Here is a 23,233-nt window from a genome sequence, read left to right as displayed (position 1 = left end):
GGATGCCAGGGAGGGTCGTTATCTTATCAATTCAGGACCAGAACGATGACCTCATCGTACTACCTAGGTAAAATAAAGTACCGGTATTCGTAGGCATCGCGTTTGTGCGCAATCCTTCCAACTCTAACCACGCGGAAAGTCGTTTCACACATGGCCTTACAATGAGTCCAGGAAGCGTGGTATATCGCCAGGCTTTGCGGCCTGGGGCGTCGGTGCCAATAGGGAGTCTGACCTTCTCATCCTTTCAGACAGCCGCGTCTTTACCAACAAGGAGAACGACGCGACAACACGCCCGGAAAGACGTGGTTGGAGGATCAACGACCGCAACGAGAGCTTGGAACAGTACTCTCCCGAGTGGAAAGAAGTCGGGTCATATTCTTCCGGAAAAGAACGAATCCGTCCTCTTCTTTGACAGTGAGTTGAAGCGATCAAGGGGTTGGGGCTTTCGATGAATGACGAAATATACAGACATATTCCCGCTCAGACTCACCTTCCTCTTTAAGCGGCCATGGCAGGGCGAAAAGGATATTGCCGACATCCTCGGGGGGCTCGATAGTTCGAAATTAGGGCGGTTGGATCCCATCAATCTGGTCAAGAGGGCGATTCCGAAGGACATTCCGATCAAGGTCACCGAGATCCTGCCACACCTTAAAGATGGAGGGGCGTTTGTAAAAGTCAGCCATGGGCCAGAAGTCAAGGCAGAAGACTTGGAGGGTGCGTCGTCTTCCACATGGACCAACTCCAGCACCTGGGCATTTATATGGTTGGCAACTGACAAATTCCGGGGGCAGTGTCTCTGACCAAAAAGCTCGAGTCGGCGCCGCTCAAGCCTTGGTTTAACCCATTCCGAGGGGTAAAGGCCGGGCTCGTCAGGGGTTTGCCCTGGCTCGAGGACTTGCACCGGTTTCCCAAGTCTCGACTAAAGGTCGAGTTCATTCCCAAGGATCCCGGAGGCGAGGCTGTCGAACTATCTCAGGAGGATCTATACAGTCTGTTTCGCAAGTACGGCAAAATTGCAGAGATCACTTCCCAGTCGCCGGACTCCAAGGTACTGCCCAAGTTTGCCCACCTAGACTTCGCCCTTATCAGGGATGCCATCATGGCGAGGAATTGCCTCCATGGCTTCCTCGTGACCGAGGCCCTTGGTGGCGGCAAGAATGGCACCAAGCTGCGGCTTTCGTACGAGCGCAAGGTCAAAGCACACAGTATTTGGACATGGATCATCAACCACCCGAGGTTGGTGGTTCCCGTTGTTGCGGGCCTTCTCGCCGCCATCACCGTCGCCATATTTGATCCCATTCGGCAATTCTTTGTCAAGGCACACATTCAACAAACCTTCCGCCTGTCGGACAACAAGGTATACAGATGGCTCAAGACGCGCACGACAGATCTGCTCGCATTCGGACACGGAAAGTCTGGACAGGACAACTTCCACGAGGTCTGGAAGCATCGACGGGATCTCATCGAGGAAATACAGACATGGTTACTGGAGAGCTCAGACAACTTCATCGTGGTTCAGGGTCCTCGAGGCTCCGGTAAAAAGAATCTGGTCTTGGATCAGGCCCTCAGAGAGCGCAAGAACGTACTCGTCATCGATTGCAAGCCCATTATCGAAGCCAGGGGCGAAAGTGGCACGATCAAGAATCTGGCGCAGTCCGTTGGCTATCGACCGGTTTTTTCCTGGGCCAACAGCATGAGTAGCCTCATCGATCTCGCTGTACAGAGTACGACAGGAGTGAAGGCCGGTTTCTCCGAGACACTGGAGTCGCAAGTGGTCAAAATTCTACACACGTCAGCGGCCGCGCTGAAGGACGTCTCCCTTGCTGGCCGACAGAAGCAGGACAAGGACGCCGACATATCCGACGACGCCTATTTGGAGGCCCATCCCGATAAGAGGCCAGTCGTCGTTGTCAACAACTTTCTTCACAAGAGTGAGGAATCCGCCATCGTGTACGAGAAGATTGCGCAATGGGCCGCCCTGCTCGTACAGAACAACGTTGCCCACGTTATTTTCCTGACGAGTGATACGTCGTACTCGAAGACCCTCTCTAGGGCCCTGCCTGATCGCGTATTCAGACAAATCGCCTTGGGCGACCTCACTCCGGATATCGCCAAGAAGTTTGTGGCAAGCCGGTTAGAGGTCGACGACGACGGGTCGAGGCCGAAGAAGGGAAATGGCGTGAAGCCGGTGCGACCCGATCTCTCCGAGCTTGACGATTGTATCGAGCAGCTCGGCGGACGCCTGACGGACCTTGAGTTCCTCGCCAGGCGCATCAAGGGAGGCCAGACGCCAAGGCGCGCTGTCGACGAAATCATCAGCCAAAGCGCCACTGAGATTGTCAAGATGTTCCTCCTCGGAAATAAGAAAGACCGGGGGGCCCGGACCTGGTCCACGGAGCAGGCATGGCACCTCGTCAAATCGCTTGCACACAACCGTAGCCTCCGATACAACGAAATCCTCCTATCCAACACTTTCGCGTCATCCACCACGGCCGAGGCCGCCGACGGGGAGGCCGCCCTAGAAGGGCTGGCGAATGCGGAGCTGATCACCATCCAGACACAGCACGGACGGCCGCAGACGATTTTCGCGAGCAAGCCCATGTACCAGGCCGCGTTCGGCATCCTGGTGGCGGACCGGGTGCTGCAGGCCAAGATGGATCTGGCAGTGCTGAAAGAGCTGACCAAGGTGGAGAACACGTCCATCGAGAAGGTCGAGAACGAGCTGGCGGTGCTGAGTGGTCTACCGAAACAACCTCCACAAACGGGAGAACGAATCTCCTATCTTCTCGCGAAGCTCGAGGGAAGCCAGCGGAAGATTACTACGTACGAGAAGGAGATGGGGAAGTTGACAAAGGTGCTTTCGCAGACGGACTGAGCCGCCGGAGGTATTTGGGTCGGCGGATTTGTGTACAACAACTGCATGTCTTGAGCGACTTACACTTTGCTCGCACGATTTTGGCACGGCTATGTGCTCGTCACTGGAGTGTATATCCATAGCAAGTCCTTTATAGGCCTCTCGAGAAATTTCAAGTTCCTTCATGTTGTCTGTGGATTTCTTTTAAACAAGGGGGCGAAGGTGTGGCGCTGAATCTCAAGTTGTGGCTTGAAGAGGCATGACCGCTTACTAAGATTATTGTCCACTCTCCTCCCCGTCAGTCAGCAAAGTGACGATTGATCCCTTGTCCACGAGGCCAACGGCTAAACCAGTTCACAAACAGACAAAGCAACTTAAACAATGCTCATTAAAGAATCATACGCGGATGTGGCCACCTCGGCCGATGGGAAAGAAGGATCCATGCGTAAGCTCATCGCTGCCAACGAATCCCAACTCGACTTGCCCGATTCATTGACCAATATCTCGTTCTTAGGGATCTACCTTTTCCACCCATCCATCTCTGGTTACCCCCATGCGTATGTTATTGCGAGACTCTACTCTTTCGGCCGCGATTAATCAATATAGACGCTGAGATTGGATTCGCAGGAAATTCCCCGGCGTTTGTCTCTTCTCCGAGATATATCAAGGTACGTCCGTTCGCGTTGAAATTTATGGCGGGGTAAATCCTCGGTGAGCGTCTTACAATGACCCCGCTATCTCGGTGAATGACCGCTCACCGAGGCTGACTCCTGCCTTCGCCGCTTACACGACACTTCCGCGAGAACGATTTTTCCCACGCAGCATAACCGTCCTTCCATTCCCAGATATTTGACGCAAAGCTTCGGAGTTGGCGATGGCTCACCATCTCTTCCCACAGTTACCGGCCCCGTAGCCCGCTTCGCCCGCCAGATCGCAGGCCAAGGCTACATTGTCGCCGCGCCCTCCTCCTACCACGACTTCACCGGCCCCGAGCCCCTGGCATACGACGGTCCAGGCACTGACAAGGGTAACGCATGGAAAGTTGAAAAGGTATCTCATTTCCGATGCTTGCTCTTCTTATTTCTTCCATCTCTGCCGTCCTGGGAACCTGTTGGACTGACCAAAACCCTCTGCGACCATAGACCCTCGAGTCCTACGATGAAGACTCCCGTCGGACCGTCGAGTACCTTCTCAGTCTACCCACTTGCACAGGCCTGATCGGCAGCACCGGCATGTGTCTCGGCGGCCACCTGGCTCTTCGTGCTGCTGTACGTCTGCTTGTCCCTTCCCCTGTTATAATTTCCCTTAAACAGTGCCTTGAACGTCACGTCACTCTGCCAGCCGTCTCTTCTCCCTCCTCCCTCTCAAAACCTCCCCACCAGGGACGTCAAGTTTATGCAATCAAGTCCACCCCTGAAATGAACAACTCAAACCAACTGACCACTCGTGAATGTAGCTGGACCCCCGCATCTCCGCCGTAGTCTCCTACTTCCCAACCGACATCCACTGCCGCTCCCTCGGCCCGCACTCGGAGAAGGATACCTCGCCGGACGGACCCCCGGGGAGCACACACACCATCGACCTCCTCCCGCGCCTGGCCTCCTCCCGCGCCGAGGCCGCCATGATCTTCGGCGTCCACGACACCCACGTCCCCGCCGACGGCCGTGATCTCATCCGCTCCAAGCTCCGCGACGCCGGCGTCGTCTTCAGCTTCTACGAGTTCGCCTGGGCCCAGCACGCTTTCATCCGCGACGAGCTCAGCAAGGGCCGCTACGACCCCGCCATCTCCAAGATCTGCTTTGAGGTCCTCCTCGAGCTCTTTGGTCGCACCCTCAGGGCGGACCTTGGGCCAAGGGAGAATGTGGGCGGGGTCGAACACGTGTGTTGAGTTGTTGAGAGTCCAAGGCCATCATTCTTGTGGCGCGGTTACCCCCGTTGGTCAGGCAGACACAACCAGTCTGGTTCACAACTTGGATCATGCAATAGGCGCTCTAATCCACTCTTGCAGTCGAATATTTCTCGAAATCTGATTGTATTATCGTTCATGAGTATCGTCCAATCCAAACATTTTCGGTGTCCAATGTCTATCAACCGCATATCCGCGTTACATCCCCAATCTGATCTACCTGCGCTCTTCAACTCAGCAGATCCCCATTCATTCTTTGTCAATGCTTTTTTCATCGTCAACAAGGTTTGCTCGGGGAACCGGAACCAGCCAGTGTTCTGTATCCCCTAATCCCCTCATCGCTGCGGAGCAGGCGGGGGAGGGCCAGGAGGAAGTTGCCCCGAGGGTGGCGGGCCTTGTGGTGATCGCTGGTAAGGCCGGTTTTGTGGCGGGTGTGTCTGGGCCTGGGACTGACCCTGGACCTCCGGAGTCGGGGTCAGGGTTTGGGACGCCGTTGGCTGGCTGGTGGTAGTATAGTAGCCGCCGAGAGCCCCGCTAAAAGGTGAATCGCCACCCGTCTGAGCCTCTTCATCGAAAGGCTGCCCGCCGTATGCCCTCGAATGCGACCGCTGGACGATGGGGGAGTGGGCGTCGGTAGGTGAGGTTGGGGAAATGGTGTCACCAGCCCTGCGCCGGCCATGCGTACTAGATCTGCTCACAAGATTCGATTGCAAGTGCTGGACATCCTGGGAACGGCGACTGTCCTCAGACGCCCGGGATCGCACACCCGAGAGCGGTTGCGAGTCGCTTAGTCTGTAGCCCAACTGGTCATTGAGCCCGGTGTCGATGGAGTTGAACCCGTAGACTGCCTCCCTCTCCTTGGCGGAATCGGTCTTGCTCGCACTCGAGTCCCGTCGCGTCAGCTTGGGTACCATGCGAGCGGCATCCTTGTCATTGGCAGACTTCTCACGAGCCGCGGCCGCGACGTCATCGGAGACGGAAACGGTGTACGACGGATTGGCAGGGCCACCGAGCGCATCTCCTCCGCCGCCCGGGGCGAAAATGGGAACCTTCTTCATGGCGAGGGTGAGCGCGCACATGAACTTGGAGCGACGGGTCGCACGGATGGTTTCGTTATGCCAGTTGCCCTTGTGCTTGACAGATACCACGAGCACTAGTTTGTCGAGATCACCGACACCATCGACGGTCGTGGACACGTCGGGCTGGAACTCGCGCGAATTCTCGGGCAATCTGACAAAGTCCTCCATTTCGCGCCTGAGAAGTTCAATGTCCTCGAAGGAGGTATCAAAGGAGATGTTGACGGTGATATCTTCTCTCATATGCTTGCTACGCGAGACGTTCTCGATCCAGAGGTTATTGAGCACAATGTTCGGGACCTAATAAATCCGTTAGCCTCCTTTCTTTTTCTTTTTTGCTTCGTTTTGTTCCTACATACCTGAACAACCTGCATCTTGTCGATGCGGGTAAAGACGGAATAGAGTAGAGAGATCTTGTCGACGACGAGTCGCTGCTTCTCGGGTCCGACAATATCGACGCGGTCGCCAACGTCAAAGGGGTGCTTGACGAAAAGGAAAATGCAAGAGCCGAGGAACTCCTGAGCCGTGACAGCAAAGATGAAGGACAGGGAGAGGAGGGCGGTACCGGCGGTGGCAACGGTGGTGAGCAGGCTCGACTGGAACCAGGCGAGGAAGATGAAGATGACGATGAGTAGGACGACAAACATCAGGACCTTGTCGAAGACGCGGAGCGCCTGGCCAATGTCCTTCATGCCCTCGGTGATGGCCTTGCGCTCCCGGCTCACTTCCACCACTTTGCGGCCCATCTCCTCCAGGCTGATGTCTCCGTTCATATCGCCGTCGATGGCATGGAAAGCCTCTGCGGCCTCTTCTTTCTTATCGGGGCCGAGGACCTCCTCGACGTCTTCCAGGTAGAGGGCATCGTTGCCCTCGCAGACAAAGGCCATCCAAATGCGACGGGCAAGGGCCTGTGACGGCTTGGTCTTCTCCAGGGCCTCAATGACAATGGAGTGGGCCGAGTTGGGGTTGAAGACCTGTCTTCCCGTGATTTCGGACGCGACGTTGCCAAAGGCAGCCGTGACCTTGTCGCCGAAGCGACCAATGTTGCCGACGAACTTGAGAGGCGTGGCGGCGGTGCCAATCTTCTTGCCGGTCTGGGCCAGAACAGAATCGGCAATGATGTAGTCGTCCTCCTTGAACTCGGGGCAGTACATTGGGAAGAGCTTCCTGGAGGCATCGTAGAGAAGACCGAGCAGGTAGACGTCACGCTTGCAGGCCTTGATGCGGAGGGCGAAGGACCGCTGATGGTAGGAGATGCCGATGAGCTGAACGAGGGCCTTCTCGACGAGATAGACGATAGACGAGGTAAACAGGGCGCCGAAAATGCGACCCAGTGTCTTCACCCATCCGAATTCACCCTCAAAGCGGCCGAACAGGCCTCGGAAGGTGAGCCAGGTTGCGAGGGCCCAGAAGAAGAGGGACAGGGGGATCTGCAGGTTCTGTAGGATGGTGGCATACTTGCGGGTGCCGGAACTGACAACGCCGATGAGGAACATGAAAACACGGGGGAGGAGCCAGGCGACCAACTTGCCGACCCAGAGGGTCAGCCAGGCAATCTCGATCCAGAGGAAGATGTTGAATAGCTGGGGGCCCTGGCGGCGTTTGGACTCATCCTCGGGCTGGACACCCAGGCCGACGACATACCTATCCTTGAGGCCGAGGAGGGGGATGACTATGAGGGGTACGGCCAGGAGGATGGCGACGGGAATGATGTAGACGAGGTAGCGGGTGACGACGGAGGCTCCGACGATCTTCTTGTATAGGCGGCCCATGGCATTCAGGGACACATCATTGGTCGAGCCATCGGTGTCGGACCTGTTGGGCATATTCAGCCCGCCCATCTTCCTCCGGCGGCCGGCGTGGCTGTGGGCATGCTTCTCATTGTCGATGCTAGAGGGCAGGCTGTCCTGGGCCACGCCGGCGCCCATGTTCGGGCGGCGGGCGCCGGTGGAGCTGGCGTGGCTCCTGACCTGGGTCAGAGGTATCTCGTTTTCGTGAGCCATCCCGCCGGAGTGGCTTCTGCGGATCTGGACAAAGCCGCTATGTCGGGGAGAAAGGGGCATCGGAGCCGCCTTGAACAGCCTCTAAAGAGAACACTGGCTTGTCCAGTAATGGAAATAAAGGATGTAAGGTTTGTGTGGAGACCAGGTATGAGTGGTCGGCACCGTCCGAGTCCTCCAGATGGAGAAGCTCGTGTGTTATTCGGTCCAAGGGTGGTTTCGTAAGTGTATACTTGTAGAGGACGGTTCGTCCAAGATGTCGTGGGATGCAAAAGTGATGAGATATCAAAGGACCCAGGTATTTGGTTTGTGATTGTTGGTTGACACAGCTGTGAAGGCTAGCTTCTTGATGCTATGGCGAAGAAAGGTCAGAGGCGAGCGAGTGTATGGTGGTGGTCTATATTGTAGTCTGTCGATTTGGCGGCGGATGAACCAGTTTCAAAAACGACGGACGGTGAGAGATGCTTTCGTGAAGGAAGGGGTTTCAGTAATATGGTTAATAAGTAAGATGGACAAGAAAAAGAGAGGAAGAAAGTGGGTGGGTAGTAGTGTATGGAAAAGAGCGAACGAGATTGACCCAGAGGTAGGATGATGGATATTGTGTCAAAATAGGCAAATGAGCGTAGTGATCAACAGCCGAGCATATTTTCGGTCGGCTGTGAAAAGAAACCAACTTGGAGGGTTATCGACGAAATGGCGGAGAAGATGGGCAGAATAGAGAAAACAAGAAGAAAAGAAAAAAGGCTCCCCAGAAAAAAGTGTTCCAAGTGGGTGGCAGATGCAGGCCTAGGGACGTGGTGGGGATGGGTCGTCACGATCGGGGTAGTTTACGTGTACACGGTGTTTAGGATGGCGGATGCAGGGGCAGTGGGCAGTGCGTACGAATACCTGCATGCACTAATGCAAGCTCCCTCAGGTACCCCGGTGTACACCCAAAGCCATCAGTGCAATGGTACGCGATTGGTGAGTTAGTAGGGTCTCGATCTCGAAGAAAGCGATGGCAAAAGGCATCTGCCGTCCAACCTCTTCGCAGCACGAATAATAACGTAAGCTGTGGATATCGTTATGAGCGTCTTTCCCTGTTTCTCTGCATTCCATCTCCGTTTATTTTAACTGATTTTGTGGCTGGGAGAATTGGCACCTTCAGCGCCACCTTTGTAGGATGATATCTAGGGAGCCGGTTGAAGGAAGCTGGCATATTCGTACCTGGCTACGAAGCTGGTGGTCGAGGCCGTCAGAAGAACGCGGCCTGGACCGAACCAACAGAAAGGGGTACCTAATGGGTACTTTAAGGTAATCCATGCTGGGTTGTGGCTGGCTCACGGGAGGGGCCACCCCTTAATTTTTTGGAAGGGCAGGTATGGATTGTTTCAAGTTGACCCGAAACGAGCCAATCTCCGTTCGACCCGAGTCGCACGTCGTCTCAAGCTTTTGGGAGCCGCCGTGTACCGTTGTACTACTTCGTAGCTTCCCAGTGGAAAGTTCCCTCAACGGGCCCCCTGGCTAATTCAACCCAAGGCCGGGTTCACAACCCTACTATGAACCCTACCATAATAAAAGGGGCGGCAATGGATATGTACGAAGTAATTACCTATCCGTCCAGTTACTTTACTTTCTACAAGTACAACGCCTCCTGAAGCCCTCAGTCCAATCCCAATGGACAGGCTGTGATCAACTTCCTGTCCTGACCGAGCTGCGGCCAAGATGTGAATCCGCTACCTAAGCCATAACTCCACCAGCACCCGCGCGTTTACTCTCGAGGCGGATCGAAGCGACCTCGTTCCAGCCGTGGGTCACATCCACGAATTACTCCGTTCTTAGTGTCGCACTGGCATCATTTTGAGAGGGATCATGGTGTGACTTGATGCACCATAATGCTCGAACAGTCACCCAAATGTGAGCAGATTGACAACTCCAGTCAGTCTGTCATCACAGCTCAACGCAGCGCGATTGTCTCGGAGTGCCAGGACAAGAATGGGGTAGATCAGCACATAAACCGGAAGAGACCATCTTAATTCTTGTCCGTTTACGCGGGCAGATTACCAAGGTGCTATATAAACTGCCCCAAGTAAGCCACCAGGTCTTAAGAGCCACGCTGTAGGCATAGCCTCGATTGTTTTCCATCAAAACCAACCTCCATATCAACTTACTTGTAACCTCTTCCTACAGACGGCTTCAAACTCGTCAAGGGGCCTTGACACTGTCGTTATCTTCAATCGGTTGTCTTGTCTAAACCCAAGCAAATGCCACATGCCAATCATGGATGAACAAGATCACGCCAACTTTCAGCCCCGCCTCCTCAGTAAGTAATGCGCGCCATCGTCCAGGTTATTAATCCCGGCGTTGTTTTAAAGTAAGGCTACCGCGTCACGAGAAATAAAGAAGCAGCTCTGTGTATTATAAAAGAATATACCCGAGTTCCTCTCCTAAAGTTATATAAAGCGGGATACTTTATCAGGGACGGACGCGAACATAGCTCTTTCTTAATAAGTCTCGTCGACGGCCTTCTATTTAATATTATATAGGATAGGTTTAACTATAGCACGAAGGAGAGGATATATCGTGAACTTTAGGGCGTGGTCGGACGGCTATGCCGGATTCCGCGCCTACCCGCTTTTAGTTATTTATATTAGTGCCTGGCTAATAGCTCTCTAAGCTCTAATATATTGCTCCAGGCACGATATCGACCTACGAGATCGTATATATAAACGCTATCTTTACTATAATAGGGGGTCGTTTCCGGAGAACCTTCCTAGTCCCTTCCTAGTATACTTCCACGCTTACACGTATCTACGGCTACCTTAGACCGTGTAATATTATAGTGGGCAGTGGTGGTCGGATAACGGGAATCCTAGACTAAGGGAATACCGGGCGGTATCCGGACTATTAGGAATACGCTTATATTATAAAGCCATCACGAGATAGCGACTGAATAGCATGGATAGACTTTATAAAACCGCGGCACTAGGATATCACGCGCATCGCGAAGGCAGGCGCGTTCTTTTCCAGAGCCATATAATCGTTAGTATACCCAGTAATGTCCCATTAGTAGGACTTAATGTCCTCCAGTGGCGTATATAGGGAGACAGTTTCCTTTGTCTGTCCCAAGTCTTGATGATTACCTACGCCTTATATTCCCATTGGTCATGAAGCAGATTTCAACGACACCATACAGTTGCCTTCAACTCCTCCAACTGCTTGTCTTTGGCCTGCACTTCCCTCAAAAGGTCATCATACTTCTTCTTCCAATCCACACCTTCCTCGCCTGACCCGTTGCCTGCAGGGCTATTGGAGCTACTGGGGTTGTTCTCCTCGTCGACATCGTCCTGCTCGCTCGCCCCTGCGCTCGGTGGCTCGGCGGTCTGCGCCCCTTTCCACCGATCATGCAAGACCGTTTGTGTCATCTGATACTGGCCACGTATATCGCCAAGTTGGTATTCCCAGGAACACGAGAACAGGGTGCGGTCGGAATATTCCGCCATCCGCCGCATCTTCAGTTTCGTGGTCGTCATCAATAACTTGGCCCCCGACAGTGCGCTCAGGTTGATGAGGAACGCTTCGTTCGACGGTGCTGCTTCGTGGAGCGCCTCGAACGTGCTCTGCGTTATGGCGCGTGCCAAGTCTAGACTACACGGCGGCAAGGGGTTGCCATCTTCGTCGGACCACTCGGCTCGTTTCGTCTCGTGCACGAGAAAATTGCACACCGCGTCAATATTCGTCCGGTCTCTCATGGAGCGGAGGAAACCAGTCGGCCCACGAATGGGCGCGCCGTCACTCCAGTTTGTCGAGTTGGCCTCGTTCATTCGTCTCGCGTGGTACGTGGTATCCTCTTGCTGGCAGACGTGCTGAGGTAGATCAACAGGTGGGGCTAAGTTGGGCCGAACGAGCGGCGGTTCGGTGGTATGCGCGTTCTGCTCAGGACAAGGACGGCCGTTTATTGTGCCGCTCGGGGGAGGCGGTGCAGCTATTGGAGCGGTCCCTCCAGCACCATTCGGCACTTGGAGAGGCAGACTCGGCCTGGCTGGCCCAGAAGGCTGTAGTGGGACTTGGGAATTTGGTAAGGGTATCCTGGGTGGTGCGGTCATTTGCGCGGGAGCTGCTGAACTCGTGGCGGGTGCAAGGCCGCCGCTATTTGGGGCCATCAGACCGTCCCTAGGGGCAGTGTCCACGGCCGAGAATCTCGAAAACGATCCATGGGTGTTAGTTGAAGGGGGCTGCTCGGCCGGTGGCCTGCCACGAACCCTTCCACCGGTGCCCCCTAGTCCGCGACTCCGCCATGCGGACGAGACGACCTTGGCCCCGTGGCGACGCTGATGACTTTTCTCTCCCCCGGGATGATTAGGGGATAGAGGAGCGGTGGTAGACATAGACCCCGGGCGGCGGGATGGGGGCGTCGTGTTCTGGCCAACCTCGCCGGCACGTTTCCTTATTCGCTTCGGGCGCGCCTGGGGAACAAGCGCGCGCAAAGCCATGTCGTCCACCGGTGCGACGCCATCCCTCCCAGCCTCCTGGATGGGGTTGGGATCGGTGGGAATGGCAGTCCAATACGGGTGGGGGAGGCCCATGAGGTACTCGAAAAAGGCGTCAACATGCATGGCGTGCATCCAGCGCTGGACAAGCAGGGGACGAAGGGGGCCCAGGTTAGCATAAGCTCGTGTCCAAGGAAGGAAACCGTTGTATGTATGACCGAGTTATGTGGGTGATCAAGAATACCTTGAGTCTCACGGCGTACGACTGGACTTTATGGGGGCTTTCACCCTTGTCCCTATCGGGAGGATCGACACCGAGTTTGAGGGCCACATCAGCCCAGGTCTTGAGCTCCCTCATTTCGAGCTGACGGACTAGGAGGAACAAGTGGAATGCATCGAAGCACTTGCCACCGCTCTTGGGCAACGCACGAATGGCCTCCCGAAGAGTGGCAGTGTCGGTGCCATGAGGGACGGCGGGATTGCAGTACATGATGAAAGACACGTATGCATCTTCAAAGGTTTCGGCCGTGACATTTCGGTTGGGAAGAGTCCTTGGTCCGATAAATGGGGAGGCAGGCGATGGAGCTGTCCGGGCAGCCGACGCCATCGGTGGTGTTGTTTGGGTAGTGTTCATTGGTAACGGCATAAGGCCCCAACTTCATATCATAAAAAAGGGGTCTGTGAATTTCTAGATCTGACAATGAACGGAGCAGCTTGAGATGCGCCTGGCGAGACTCTCTGGTGATTCATTCGAGGATATGAGGCTGACGAGAAATGTGTGTGCGAAGTGAATGTGGTTGGCTGCGCGGGTTCAGAGCTTGAAGAGCTTCGGTCGGTGAACTCGACGAGGATGGTCTCCTGGTATGTTACCACACTGTTGAGAGATGGACGGCTCGATGCGTCGAAGAATAATGCATGAACAAGTCCGTTGTCACTCCATTTCACTACAATATGGAAACAATTTGAGCACCAAACAGGAGTTTGAAATGCTGAATGTGGTAGGTTGAGTTGTTTGAGAGGAACACCATACGGCTAGAAGCTGGTCCATTCACCCGTTCACAACTCCGTCGTTTGACACAGTATCTAAACTGTATTGCCAGATCCGTAACATGCACAACGATACGTACCTAGGATTATGTCATAGTCCAGGACATTACTGGGCATTTCCAAGCATTCATTACTAATAGCCCCACTCCTCATCCTCGGCAATTCAAAGCGATGGCGCGAAATGACGACATCGTCCATCGTCTTTCCCTTGATACGAATAGGTACCCAATTGGAAATCCTGAGATGCCGTGTATGTACGTGTACAAAGTAGCTCAACTTATCAACGACGCCCCCCCACAATCATAAGGTATGCTTGATAGCGTGATCGATACACTTCCATTGCCTATCCGTACATTCCGTACAGGTCATGGATTTCAAAGCAGCTTGTATGCACACACTTTCGGCGATGGAGTTTGTAATACACCAGGAACACAACACACGGAGGAAATAAATACTTCGTACGCGATCGATCTTTGCATCCAGCCGTCTTCTTTAGATGCTCAGCGGTATCTCTCACTTGCCTCGCCATATGCTTGTCTAGGTATTGATACTACGTCCTTGCGATCCACGATTCAATCTGTGGTATAGCGCATACATCCTCATAGTTTCCAGCAGACCTACCTCGCGGTCTATCAGCATCAAACGCATCCTGTACTACCCGTCTCCCCCGTATATCCAATGGCCATCCAATCCAGCTCGCGGTTCGTCCCTCGTAGCGATGTAACTGCCTCCCTCAACTTCTACAGCCCGCCGCCCGATAACGCCGTCCCGTTTAATAACGCCGGCGACCCTGTCCCCGGCCAGCCGCTCCGCAACTACTCGGACGAGTCCCACCCTGTCAAGATCAGAGACATCCGTGGCTCCGAAGAATCCTTCAACAACCTCGACCGTGACAGCTTCGCCGTCATCCGAAATGTAGCCCCTTCCGCCGAAAAGTCCTTCACAGACGACGCGTCCATAGCGGCAAACTACTACCCGGAAGTCGAGTCCCTCCTGCTCGCCACCATCCCAGGAGCCCACACCGTTATTATCTTCGACCACACCATCCGCCGCACCAACCCGGGCGCACCGCGGGGCCCCGTCCAACGAGTCCATGTGGACCAGACCTCACATTCGGCCGCCGTCCGCGTCCGCCGCCACGCCTCCGACGAAGCCGCCGCCGAGAAGCTCCTAGCCGGCCGCTACCGCATCGTCAACGTCTGGCGGTCCCTGAACGAAGGGCCCGTTGAATCTTTTCCCTTGGCGTTCGCTTCCGCCTCGTCCCTCGAGGACGACGACGTCGTTCCCATCGAGCACCGTTATCCGTCCGGCTACAAGGGCGAGACCGCCGGCATCCGCTTCAATGAGCGCCAGAAGTGGTACTACCTCAGCGGCATGACCGGTGACGAGAGGCTGCTTCTTCAGTGCTTCGACAGCGAGGCTCTCAAGGAAGGCAGTTCTGTCCAGGGAGGTCGTGTGCCCCATACCGCCTTCGACCACCCCGACACTAAACCAGATGCTGTGGGAAGGGAGAGCATCGAGGTACGGGCATTGGTGTTTGGACCGTAAGAGCAAACCGAATCTATGTTAGGTAGTCGAAGCAGTTCAGGTGAATTCCCGTTTGCCCGCCTGTCCTAGTGTTCCGATATATAATCTATAGCTGCCATTCCAGTTTCGCTCTATACTCGCAAATCATTGGCGATCCAAATGAATACATGTATTCGTCAAAGAACCTGGGTATCGGGAACATGCGAATCTGTTCTTCCGTCTCCGAGAGCATCTCGAAGCCCACTGGGCCCCAAACCATCAGCTACCCTCGCGTAGTAAGTGTGCTGTCGTCGATGCTAAGGTGAAGAATGTCAATAAGAAAGAAAAAAAAAAAGGAAAGAAAGAAAGAATAAACCATCCAACGCCTAGGCACCAATACATATCCCATCCGTGGGACGAGTCTCGACGAGCCTAGCCTGTAGCTCGTGGCTTTCGTCTTTCCATGCCTAACCATTCCCATGCCGCGTGTTCCGGAATGTTCCTCCTCGCTAGAAGGCCCGTTTATCCGTAACTCTCGTTATCGTATCCTTCTGTCCCTGGGTGCGTGCCCTTCTTCCCTCTTCCGTTTTCTTCTCCCCGGTTGGGTGTCCAACAAATGCTCAGTTCTTCCGGGTCTTACCGCGGGAACTACCTTGCCGACTCATGGTGTGTCCGCCTGCCGCACTGCTCTGGCGGCTCATGGCAGCTGTCGCTGCCACGGCCGGCGCAGCAGCTGTACCCGATAGCTTGGCTGCCGCGTCAGCCTCCCCATGGGCCTCGACTTGGTTCAGTCCCTCATTAAGAGACTTCGGATCCGGCCGAGAACCCGCGCGGAATCCACCATAAGCAGTCTTCGCATAGGGGGTCACGGCCGACTCAAGCAACCTCCTGCTGCCATTTGGGTGGTCGATTGACGCGCCGGGCTTGTGCTTTGCGTCATATTTCTTGTAGAGCTCCATGAGGAGAATATCCGAATTGGCGTCCTCCGCCGACAAAGACTGTGGGTAGTTCTCAGCGGCTCGGCCGCTCGTCTTGGAGTAGGACGCTGGCTGGATCGGAGGAATCTTGGTCGGTTCGTGGGGCTGAAGGATGTCGATGTGCTTCGGAAGCTCGAGATTGTTAGAAGCCTCGGCGGCTTCGAGGAGACTCTGGTTGACAGCAGCGCGGCTGCTACGGGTCGTATGGGATGTTGTCCGCTCCATCATCGGGGCCGACATCGACTCGACTCCGTCCTGTTCAGAGCCATCATTCTCGCCAGAGTCGCTTCCATTGGGCGACGTAGCACCGTTGGAGTAGACTTTGTTTTTCAGTATGTACTTGTGCGCAGCAAGGGACGCTTGGTGACGTGTCATGGAGAGTTCCTTTTCGGTGAAGAGCTTCTCTATGCTATAAGCTGGTCCATTGTGTTTGGCCGAGAAACGAAGCTTCTCGTTCTGCCAGAGAGGTGTGGTGGTGTTGGGATCTAGGAGGCGCCGGGAGGGAACAGGCGAGCCGTCGTCGTCTCCGGGACCTCTCTTGCGCTTCTTGCTGTCCGAATATCCGGAGAGATCATCGACATCCTTGCGAAGCCTTGTGGCTCGCTTGCCATGAGCACCCCCCGGGCTGCCTGGATTGGTCATACTGAATTGGTTCGGGTGGAGCAAGAGGGCCGATGAGTCGGAAATTTCCAGAGCTTCCTTCTCCTTCTGGAGTCTGTACTTGCGAGATGTAACTGTGTTAATGAGCCGGTCGCGAAGAGTATTAGCGAGCGCGCGATGTTCCCTGTTGGCCGTCTCGACTTTGTAGAGGTACTCGTTCTGGTACTGGTGTAGCCGTCGATCATGCTCGTGCTGTTTGGCAGGAACCGGTTAGCGCGAAGCCCGTGATAACAAAACGAGCGCGTATGGAACGGACAATCAACCAACCTTCTGCTGGGTCAGATGTGAATCACGGTATTCAATCAGATCCTCGATGTCCTGGATAAAATCCTGGAATTTGGGACCCGACATTTGAACAAGAGTGCGCGAGTTTTCCGACACGGCCTCTGGAGATTGTGCTTCTGCATGTTCATGACGGAGACTGGCGATAACATCAAGAACGTTGGGGTCATATGGGTCGAGCCGCTGGACAAGTGTGGTGTCGACTTGAATCTTTTGTAACTGGTCGCGGTAACTCAGGTCTCGCTCACGCTGGAATTTCTCGTTGAGGTAGGCAAGTTTCTCGGTGATGTATTGGCGTTTCCGCTCGCGCTTCGAAGGACCGGCGCCCCCTGTCGGGGCCGCGTCGTGGGTGGCCATTTTTGTACCCGAGTTGATCAAGGTCTGATGGTGTTGAGTGACGGAGGAGGAGTTGAATTGATTTGAATTTGGGAGGGGAATGGGGAATGGATCAGGTGGGCAAGGCCAGGAAATGGGTCGGTTCAGCCTCGCGCCAGCAATCAGGGGAAGGTTACTGATTGGCTGAACTATATCCGTAGGTTGATTGCTCCGCACACCGACGTCACCGAGAAATCCCCACCTAGGTAAGGTACGTACATATAAGTACGGAGTGCACTCCATTGTCACATCATCAACTCTGTGCTTCCTTGCATGCGCCTACAAGTTGGATCAGTCTCCCCAAGACTTCGAGCTCGGCCGTCATGAAAAACTGTCCTTCATGCCTTGTGCAATGAGGTTTTATTGCTTTCCATATACGCAGTCCTCGAATGAAACGCTGATTGGAAGCTCCTATCGCTTATCGCTTGAACTCTCGTGAAATGACCGACAAATCCATGGGATTCTTCCCATCTACCTAAACCGAGCCTATCATAAGACGCGGAAATTGTGGTCTCGTTTTCATAGTCCACTTCTCAGCTTTTGCAGTTGGCTCATCAAGCCATACCCAGTCAAATAACTCTTCTCTTCCTCCCCCTTGGTGCCCTCCCGCTTCACGCTTCCCTTCCTCTGTCGGCCACCAGACTCCCTCGCTGCACCATCGCCGTTTCGTGCAGCAGCCTCGACCTCTTTCAGTAACTCCTTGTGCCTGTCCTCGACCATCTTGGCCAAGGCCTCAATGAACTTGGCGCGACCTTTCTCCTCGGCCGTGCCCTTCCAAACCGTCGTCAGCGTCTTGAGCGCTTCCACCCGCTCTGCGGCTCTCTCAATACCAGCTACGTGGTCATCGCTTCCGTCTTCGGCCTTGCCGTTCCGCAGAAGCTGCGCAATTTCTTCTCGTAGTTTCTTGAGCACCTGTTGTCCTTTTTCCTCCGTGCTGTGCTGCCCGTCGCCCCCCGCGGCCCCAAAGCTCGTGCTTCCGGGGTCCGGGGCCGACACAGATATGAATCCTGACGCAGCGGAGAGCTCTGAGGGCGGGAAGACGAATTCCATTGCCTCGCCGAAAGTATGTATGACGGAGTCCAGACGGTCACGAACAAGGCTGAGCATACGGAGCTGCTTAACGCACTGGGGTTCGTTAGGAAGACCCGGCTCGAGAGTCTCGGCGGCCGCAGTCGCCACTGCGGCAGAGGCATCCTCCTGTTCAGGTCCTTTCCCGTCCTTCGTCCTAGTAGCAGCCGTGAGATTCTCATCAACGGTAGTGGGCAGTCCGCCCGGCAGAAACTTCTGAATGTCGCCCTGTAATTTCTCGTGTAATGTCTCCGAAAAGCTGAGGGTTTCACCGCGGAGAAGTTCGACTTGATAGGTGAGCCTGTTTCCGCTCCGTAGGATGTCATCCGTCAGCTGTGTTAGAGTATCCGACAGCCGCGTTGTATGAGCATCTAGCTTCGCCGCGAGTGTCTGAGTTTCAGTTGATAATTCGGAAAGAGGTACCGCTGCTTTGGGTCCCGGAGCGGCCTGGTTGCCATATTGAAGGGGAGGTAATGTTGCGTTCAAGTAGGTTGCAGGGTCGAAAGATGGATCAAGAAAGGCTTGCAGGAAGCTGTCTTCCACATGGCTTGATTTCGGCTGAATGACTGACTTGGTGGTCTGTGATTTTTGTCGCGCATGTATAGGCAGACTCTTGGACGAGATGGTGGCAGAGCTGTTCTGGCGGTGCGACAATGTCGCGTTCGAGTTCGAGGCCATAGTAACTCGGAATTATATGCAAACGCCCATCAACCTGGCGCATTTCTGGCCGGAGCAGAAAAATTAATAGATAGAAAACTAATTATGAGACCTGCTTTGGTATTTTGCTGGCTGTGAAGAGTATCAATATGCGAACATAAAGTATCGACAGAAGGGAAAGGGAGGTGAAATGAAGACAACATGCCGTCTCATTCGCTGAGCGGGTCTCACTGCTGGTACAGGAGAGTACCTATAAATTACAGAAATCCCACAATGTAGGTACGTACCTATACTGTACTTCGTGGAGGTGTCACCACCCAAGATGGCCAGGTTCCGACGCCCTCTCAACGCCGTGCCAAGTACATATCGTAGATCTGCCTTCTGTATCAGCTGAACAGCTGAATATACACTAATAGCTTCAAAGAACGTGAATTCGGCATGTAATAAACTGAGCGAGGTAGGGATGGAGACTCTATACCTAAGGTGACCGAACCAGCTACCCGCCAAGGCCTCAGCCACTACGTATATGGATTACTAATATTCCATGCATAATCGCCACATTTGCCGATAGTGTAGCGCATGCATGGTCCCTAAAAAAAGCCTGTTCCGGGGCGGCCTGCAACGCCATCGTTCCCCTACCCAGCGGTCCGTCACATGACTCGAGTTCACCTGAATGACTCATCTGGACTAGTCTAACTTGCCCCCCGCACATGTATTCGTACAGACGTTACGTATGTAAGGCCTAGGCTGTTCCCCCCCCCCCCCCCCCTCCTAACGAAAGACCCGAAATCGAAAGGAAAATCTTGAAAGTTCGACATCTTGCTGCCGACTACCGCACCCATACTTGAATATCTGCACTCTTCAACACAAGCCGATTTACCTTGAAAGCACAAGACTGTGGCCACGAAATCGCAACGATGTGCGGAGCCTGTGATGGAAATACAAATGGCGACCGTGCCACCGCCAATAACTCCAATAGCACAATTCCCCCTCCCCTCCAAGGACGACCGCAGAACTCGCCATATCAATCCCCCCAAGACTATCTCTCCAATGTTGCAAACTTCAAGATCATTGAGAGTACTCTTCGTGAAGGAGAGCAGTTTGCGAATGCCTTTTTCGACACAGAGACCAAGATCAAGATGTATGCTCGGCAACTTTCTCCGTTTTCCTTCCTCCTTCTCAATACTAGCGTGGAACAAATTTCTGACAGAGTTATCGTATAGTGCTAAGGCTTTAGACGAGTTTGGTGTATGTTGATCTGCTCGGTTCGATGTGGAGCTTCGAGTCCTGATTATTTTTATAGGTCGAGTACATCGAGTTGACCTCCCCGGTCGCCTCAGAGCAGTCTTTCCAGGACTGCAAGACAATTTGTGGCCTAGGCCTCAAGGTAATTCATGTCCTATACCGGAATATACATGGACCTGTACTGATGATGTTTTACAGGCCAAGATTCTCACCCGTTCGTACAACCCGCTTAGATGTTTTTTCCGATCGACCTAACACTTTCTAGATGTGCGCTGCAACATGGACGACGCCAAGGCTGCTGTAGCGTGAGTTACGCCAATGGACATCTGGTCCTCATCCGCAAGCACTATACAGAGGATTAACATAATTTTAGAACGGGCGTCGACGGTGTGGATTTGGTCATTGGGACATCTAGCTTTTTGAGGTAAGGAATTTCGTCGGCGTCAATTTATTCAAAAGTACGAAGCTGACATGCATTTCAACAGAGAGTTCAGCCATGGGAAGGACATGGCTTACATCCAGAAGACGGCGTTAGAAGTGATCGAATACATTAAGAGGTCTGTCCCGTCCGACAATTGCTGCCACTCTACGCATTCTGACCCGTCATTAGCCAAGGAGTCGAGGTCCGGTTCTCGTCCGAGGACTCTTTCCGCTCCGATCTCGTCGACCTTCTTAGCCTCTACAAGGCCGTAGATGCCGCGGGTGTCAACAGGGTCGGTGTTGCCGACACAGTCGTACGTTTTATCTCTGAATCCCGTAAGAGAAATGGGTGTCTAACGAGGAAACAGGGAGGCGCTACCCCTAAGATGGTGTACGATCTTGTTCGCACGCTTCGCGGTACGTACATGAACCCGTGATTGGAGATAACGAGGAACTAACAATCCCAGGTGTTGTCCACTGCGATATCGAGACACATTTCCACAACGACACTGGTAAAGCCATAACGACTGCCGTCTCTCCGATCGTGTGCTGATTCAGTGGTTAGGTTGCGCTATTGCAAACGCCCATGCTGCTCTGGAAGCTGGAGCAACCCACGTGGATACCTCGGTGCTGGGAATCGGTTAGTATTCACCATCCATACCAGTTCTCCTTTTAGATCTTACCTTCGACGGACCATCGAGCAGACACTGACGTCAAATGTAGGCGAGCGAAACGGCATCACGCCCCTGGGTGGGTTGATGGCACGCATGATCGTAACAGCACCCGATTACGTCAAGTCTCGTTATAAGCTCGAGAAGCTGAAGGAGCTTGAGACTCTGGTTGCCGATGCGGTTCAGATTGTAAGTTTCGTGTGTCTTTTGGGCTTCAGTTGCACTGTTCCAGCATCGTCGCTGGGGCCCTGATGAAACCATATGATCTATAGCATGTAAGAGACAAGCTAACTAGTTCCTAGAATATCCCCTTCAACAATCCTGTGACCGGATTCTGTGCGTTTACACACAAGAGTGGCATTCACGCTAAGGTACGTGACGGACAGCTCATGTATCATTCTGCCGATGCAAATAGCTAATTCTTCGTAGGCCATCTTGAACAACCCGTCAACTTATGAAATCATCAAGCCTGAAGATTTCGGGTTGAATCGATACGTCTCATTCTCCAGCAGAATTACTGTATGATTGTCTTCTACAATCCAACACCTTATGACGTTTGCTGACGTGAGGATCAGGGATGGAATGCCATCAAGTCCCGTGTGGAACAGCTGGGATTGAGCATGACTGATGACCAGGTCAAGGAGGTGTAAGTTCTCTACGAGCCCGAGATACTACTACCTTCGGATACTGACAATGACACAGCACTGCCAAGATCAAGAAATTGGCCGACATCCGCCCTCTGGCTATCGATGACACCGACAGCATCATTCGCTCGTTCCATGTCGGTCTCCAGAAGACATCATAAGACCGCATTCGCGCAATTGTGTATGCCTTTGTATATAACCTCAGGAAGCAACAACTAAAACCACTAGATCTAATAAATCAAATAGATCTGCTTTCCATCAACATCCAGGACTCCATGCATACTTCTTACGATCTACTTCGAAATTGGATAACGAGCATGTCATTGGGAGGGGAAACAGTCATGTTTGAAATCACCAGGAAGCTGGCACGTTGTGCATTGTGGTCCAGGGTACGGTTAACGTGATTGAAATCAGTAGCTGTTCCCATACAGCGGAATAAACCACGTATGTACTCGCAGGAACGTATTGTACACTAGATCAAGCATTAGTATGACATGCACAATAGCACCCCTCCTCATAAAAACAAACAAAATTCATCAGGTCTGGGTTTTGGTAATTTCAACTCTCATCCCGTCTGGTCTGGTCTACTTAGTATGGTAACTTGGCGTACCTCATCAAGACTTTAGCCGTGATGCGTAGGCACTAGCCACAGCCTGGGAAGGGAGCAACTCCAAAGCTCTGGATATATCTCCAAAATCTGGTATCTGATTGGTTGAAAGCCTTTCACGTGACTTTCAATAATGTGGCGCAAAGATTACGGAGTTGCGAAGATGTAATACTGAGTATGACACGGTGCAGCTCACTCATGTAGATACAGTGTGACCTCATCCTGTGTTCCTACCTTCGGAAATCTTCATACAGGTTATCAGTTTCATAAACAAGGTATTGGCATTCGATTCTACACTACGTGTACCTACCTATGGAGTACGCCTAGTACCTAGATTTCATGCCTCCAACTTACGGGAGTGTTTGTTATTTTTGCCCTCTTGGGCCTGCAAGCACTGCTACCTAAGGCTGGTCATACGGATGAATACTTGAATATACAGGTACCCGCAAAGGTACATCAAAGTGTACCGTGGTTCCGTGGTTCCGTACCCACATGAACGCCTCAACGTCCCTGCTCATTCAAAGCTTGGCCCTCATGTAGCCGACTCTCCTGGAGCATCCATCCGCTGTCACACCTTGATTGCGTTATCACACTCGCGGCAGCGTCACTGAGGCCCACGGAATTTCGGAGAAGAGGAGCTCGAATATGCCTCTGGCGGACCTTGGAACGCTGGTTCTGAACCACGTCGTCTTCTTAACCCACCTAGTCTACATCTGCATCTTTTTCACCAATGCTGAGCCCAGCTTTCTGGTGCCCCTTTACCTTCTCC

The 23,233-nt window shown here is 53.5% G+C and overlaps 8 protein-coding genes across 8 annotated transcripts; 4 read left to right on the top strand and 4 right to left on the bottom strand.

The window, feature by feature from the left end:
* Positions 1-113: 113 nt before the first annotated feature.
* Positions 114-3,044, top strand: ACRALDRAFT_1060288 (uncharacterized protein). The gene is made up of 2 exons (XM_071016206.1): positions 114-714; positions 792-3,044. The coding sequence occupies exons 1-2, from the start codon at positions 453-455 to the stop codon at positions 2,873-2,875; spliced, it is 2,346 nt and encodes a 781-aa protein (XP_070878726.1). The 5' UTR covers positions 114-452; the 3' UTR covers positions 2,876-3,044.
* Positions 3,045-3,235: 191 nt separating this feature from the next.
* On the top strand, positions 3,236-4,742 carry ACRALDRAFT_2095341 (uncharacterized protein; the record flags this gene model as incomplete). The annotated part of the gene is made up of 6 exons (XM_071022717.1): positions 3,236-3,299; positions 3,369-3,411; positions 3,482-3,522; positions 3,753-3,904; positions 3,997-4,122; positions 4,311-4,742. 6 exons carry the CDS (start codon positions 3,236-3,238, stop codon positions 4,740-4,742), a joined length of 858 nt encoding a protein of 285 aa, XP_070878725.1.
* Positions 4,743-4,780: 38 nt separating this feature from the next.
* Positions 4,781-7,899, bottom strand: ACRALDRAFT_206202 (uncharacterized protein; the record flags this gene model as incomplete). Its single annotated transcript, XM_071021990.1, has 5 exons — positions 4,781-4,812; positions 4,855-5,025; positions 5,067-5,167; positions 5,211-6,136; positions 6,196-7,899. 5 exons carry the CDS (start codon positions 7,897-7,899, stop codon positions 4,781-4,783), a joined length of 2,934 nt encoding a protein of 977 aa, XP_070878724.1.
* A 3,095-nt stretch (positions 7,900-10,994) lies between these two features.
* ACRALDRAFT_2050222 (uncharacterized protein) lies at positions 10,995-13,297 on the bottom strand (the record flags this gene model as incomplete). The annotated part of the gene is made up of 2 exons (XM_071021577.1): positions 12,550-13,297; positions 10,995-12,446 (listed from the first exon to the last, which is right to left on the bottom strand). The coding sequence occupies exons 1-2, from the start codon at positions 12,949-12,951 to the stop codon at positions 10,995-10,997; spliced, it is 1,854 nt and encodes a 617-aa protein (XP_070878723.1). The 5' UTR covers positions 12,952-13,297.
* A 733-nt stretch (positions 13,298-14,030) lies between these two features.
* ACRALDRAFT_2092690 (uncharacterized protein) lies at positions 14,031-14,900 on the top strand (the record flags this gene model as incomplete). The annotated part of the gene is made up of 1 exon (XM_071022600.1): positions 14,031-14,900. One exon carries the CDS (start codon positions 14,031-14,033, stop codon positions 14,898-14,900), a length of 870 nt encoding a protein of 289 aa, XP_070878722.1.
* Positions 14,901-15,478: 578 nt separating this feature from the next.
* ACRALDRAFT_1054290 (uncharacterized protein) lies at positions 15,479-17,134 on the bottom strand (the record flags this gene model as incomplete). Its single annotated transcript, XM_071015813.1, has 2 exons — positions 15,479-16,687; positions 16,763-17,134. 2 exons carry the CDS (start codon positions 17,132-17,134, stop codon positions 15,479-15,481), a joined length of 1,581 nt encoding a protein of 526 aa, XP_070878721.1.
* A 344-nt stretch (positions 17,135-17,478) lies between these two features.
* Positions 17,479-19,025, bottom strand: ACRALDRAFT_1060293 (uncharacterized protein). The gene has a single exon (XM_071016207.1). It carries the CDS (start codon positions 18,896-18,898, stop codon positions 17,672-17,674), a length of 1,227 nt encoding a protein of 408 aa, XP_070878720.1. The 5' UTR covers positions 18,899-19,025; the 3' UTR covers positions 17,479-17,671.
* A 635-nt stretch (positions 19,026-19,660) lies between these two features.
* ACRALDRAFT_1060295 (uncharacterized protein) lies at positions 19,661-22,410 on the top strand. The gene is made up of 17 exons (XM_071016208.1): positions 19,661-20,018; positions 20,101-20,125; positions 20,181-20,264; positions 20,321-20,336; positions 20,388-20,427; positions 20,496-20,546; positions 20,608-20,679; positions 20,733-20,856; positions 20,911-20,959; positions 21,010-21,054; positions 21,108-21,182; positions 21,266-21,402; positions 21,516-21,584; positions 21,643-21,732; positions 21,789-21,859; positions 21,916-22,038; positions 22,104-22,410. The coding sequence occupies exons 1-16, from the start codon at positions 19,795-19,797 to the stop codon at positions 22,016-22,018; spliced, it is 1,275 nt and encodes a 424-aa protein (XP_070878719.1). The 5' UTR covers positions 19,661-19,794; the 3' UTR covers positions 22,019-22,038; positions 22,104-22,410.
* The last annotated feature ends 823 nt before the right edge of the window (positions 22,411-23,233 follow it).

The sequence above is a fragment of the Sodiomyces alcalophilus genome, assembly GCF_042370955.1.
Source record: "Sodiomyces alcalophilus JCM 7366 unplaced genomic scaffold ACRALscaffold_1, whole genome shotgun sequence".
Taxonomy (NCBI): domain Eukaryota; kingdom Fungi; phylum Ascomycota; class Sordariomycetes; order Glomerellales; family Plectosphaerellaceae; genus Sodiomyces; species Sodiomyces alcalophilus.
Note: the sequence above shows the minus strand (reverse complement) of the source record. Positions and strands in the feature narration are given on the sequence as shown.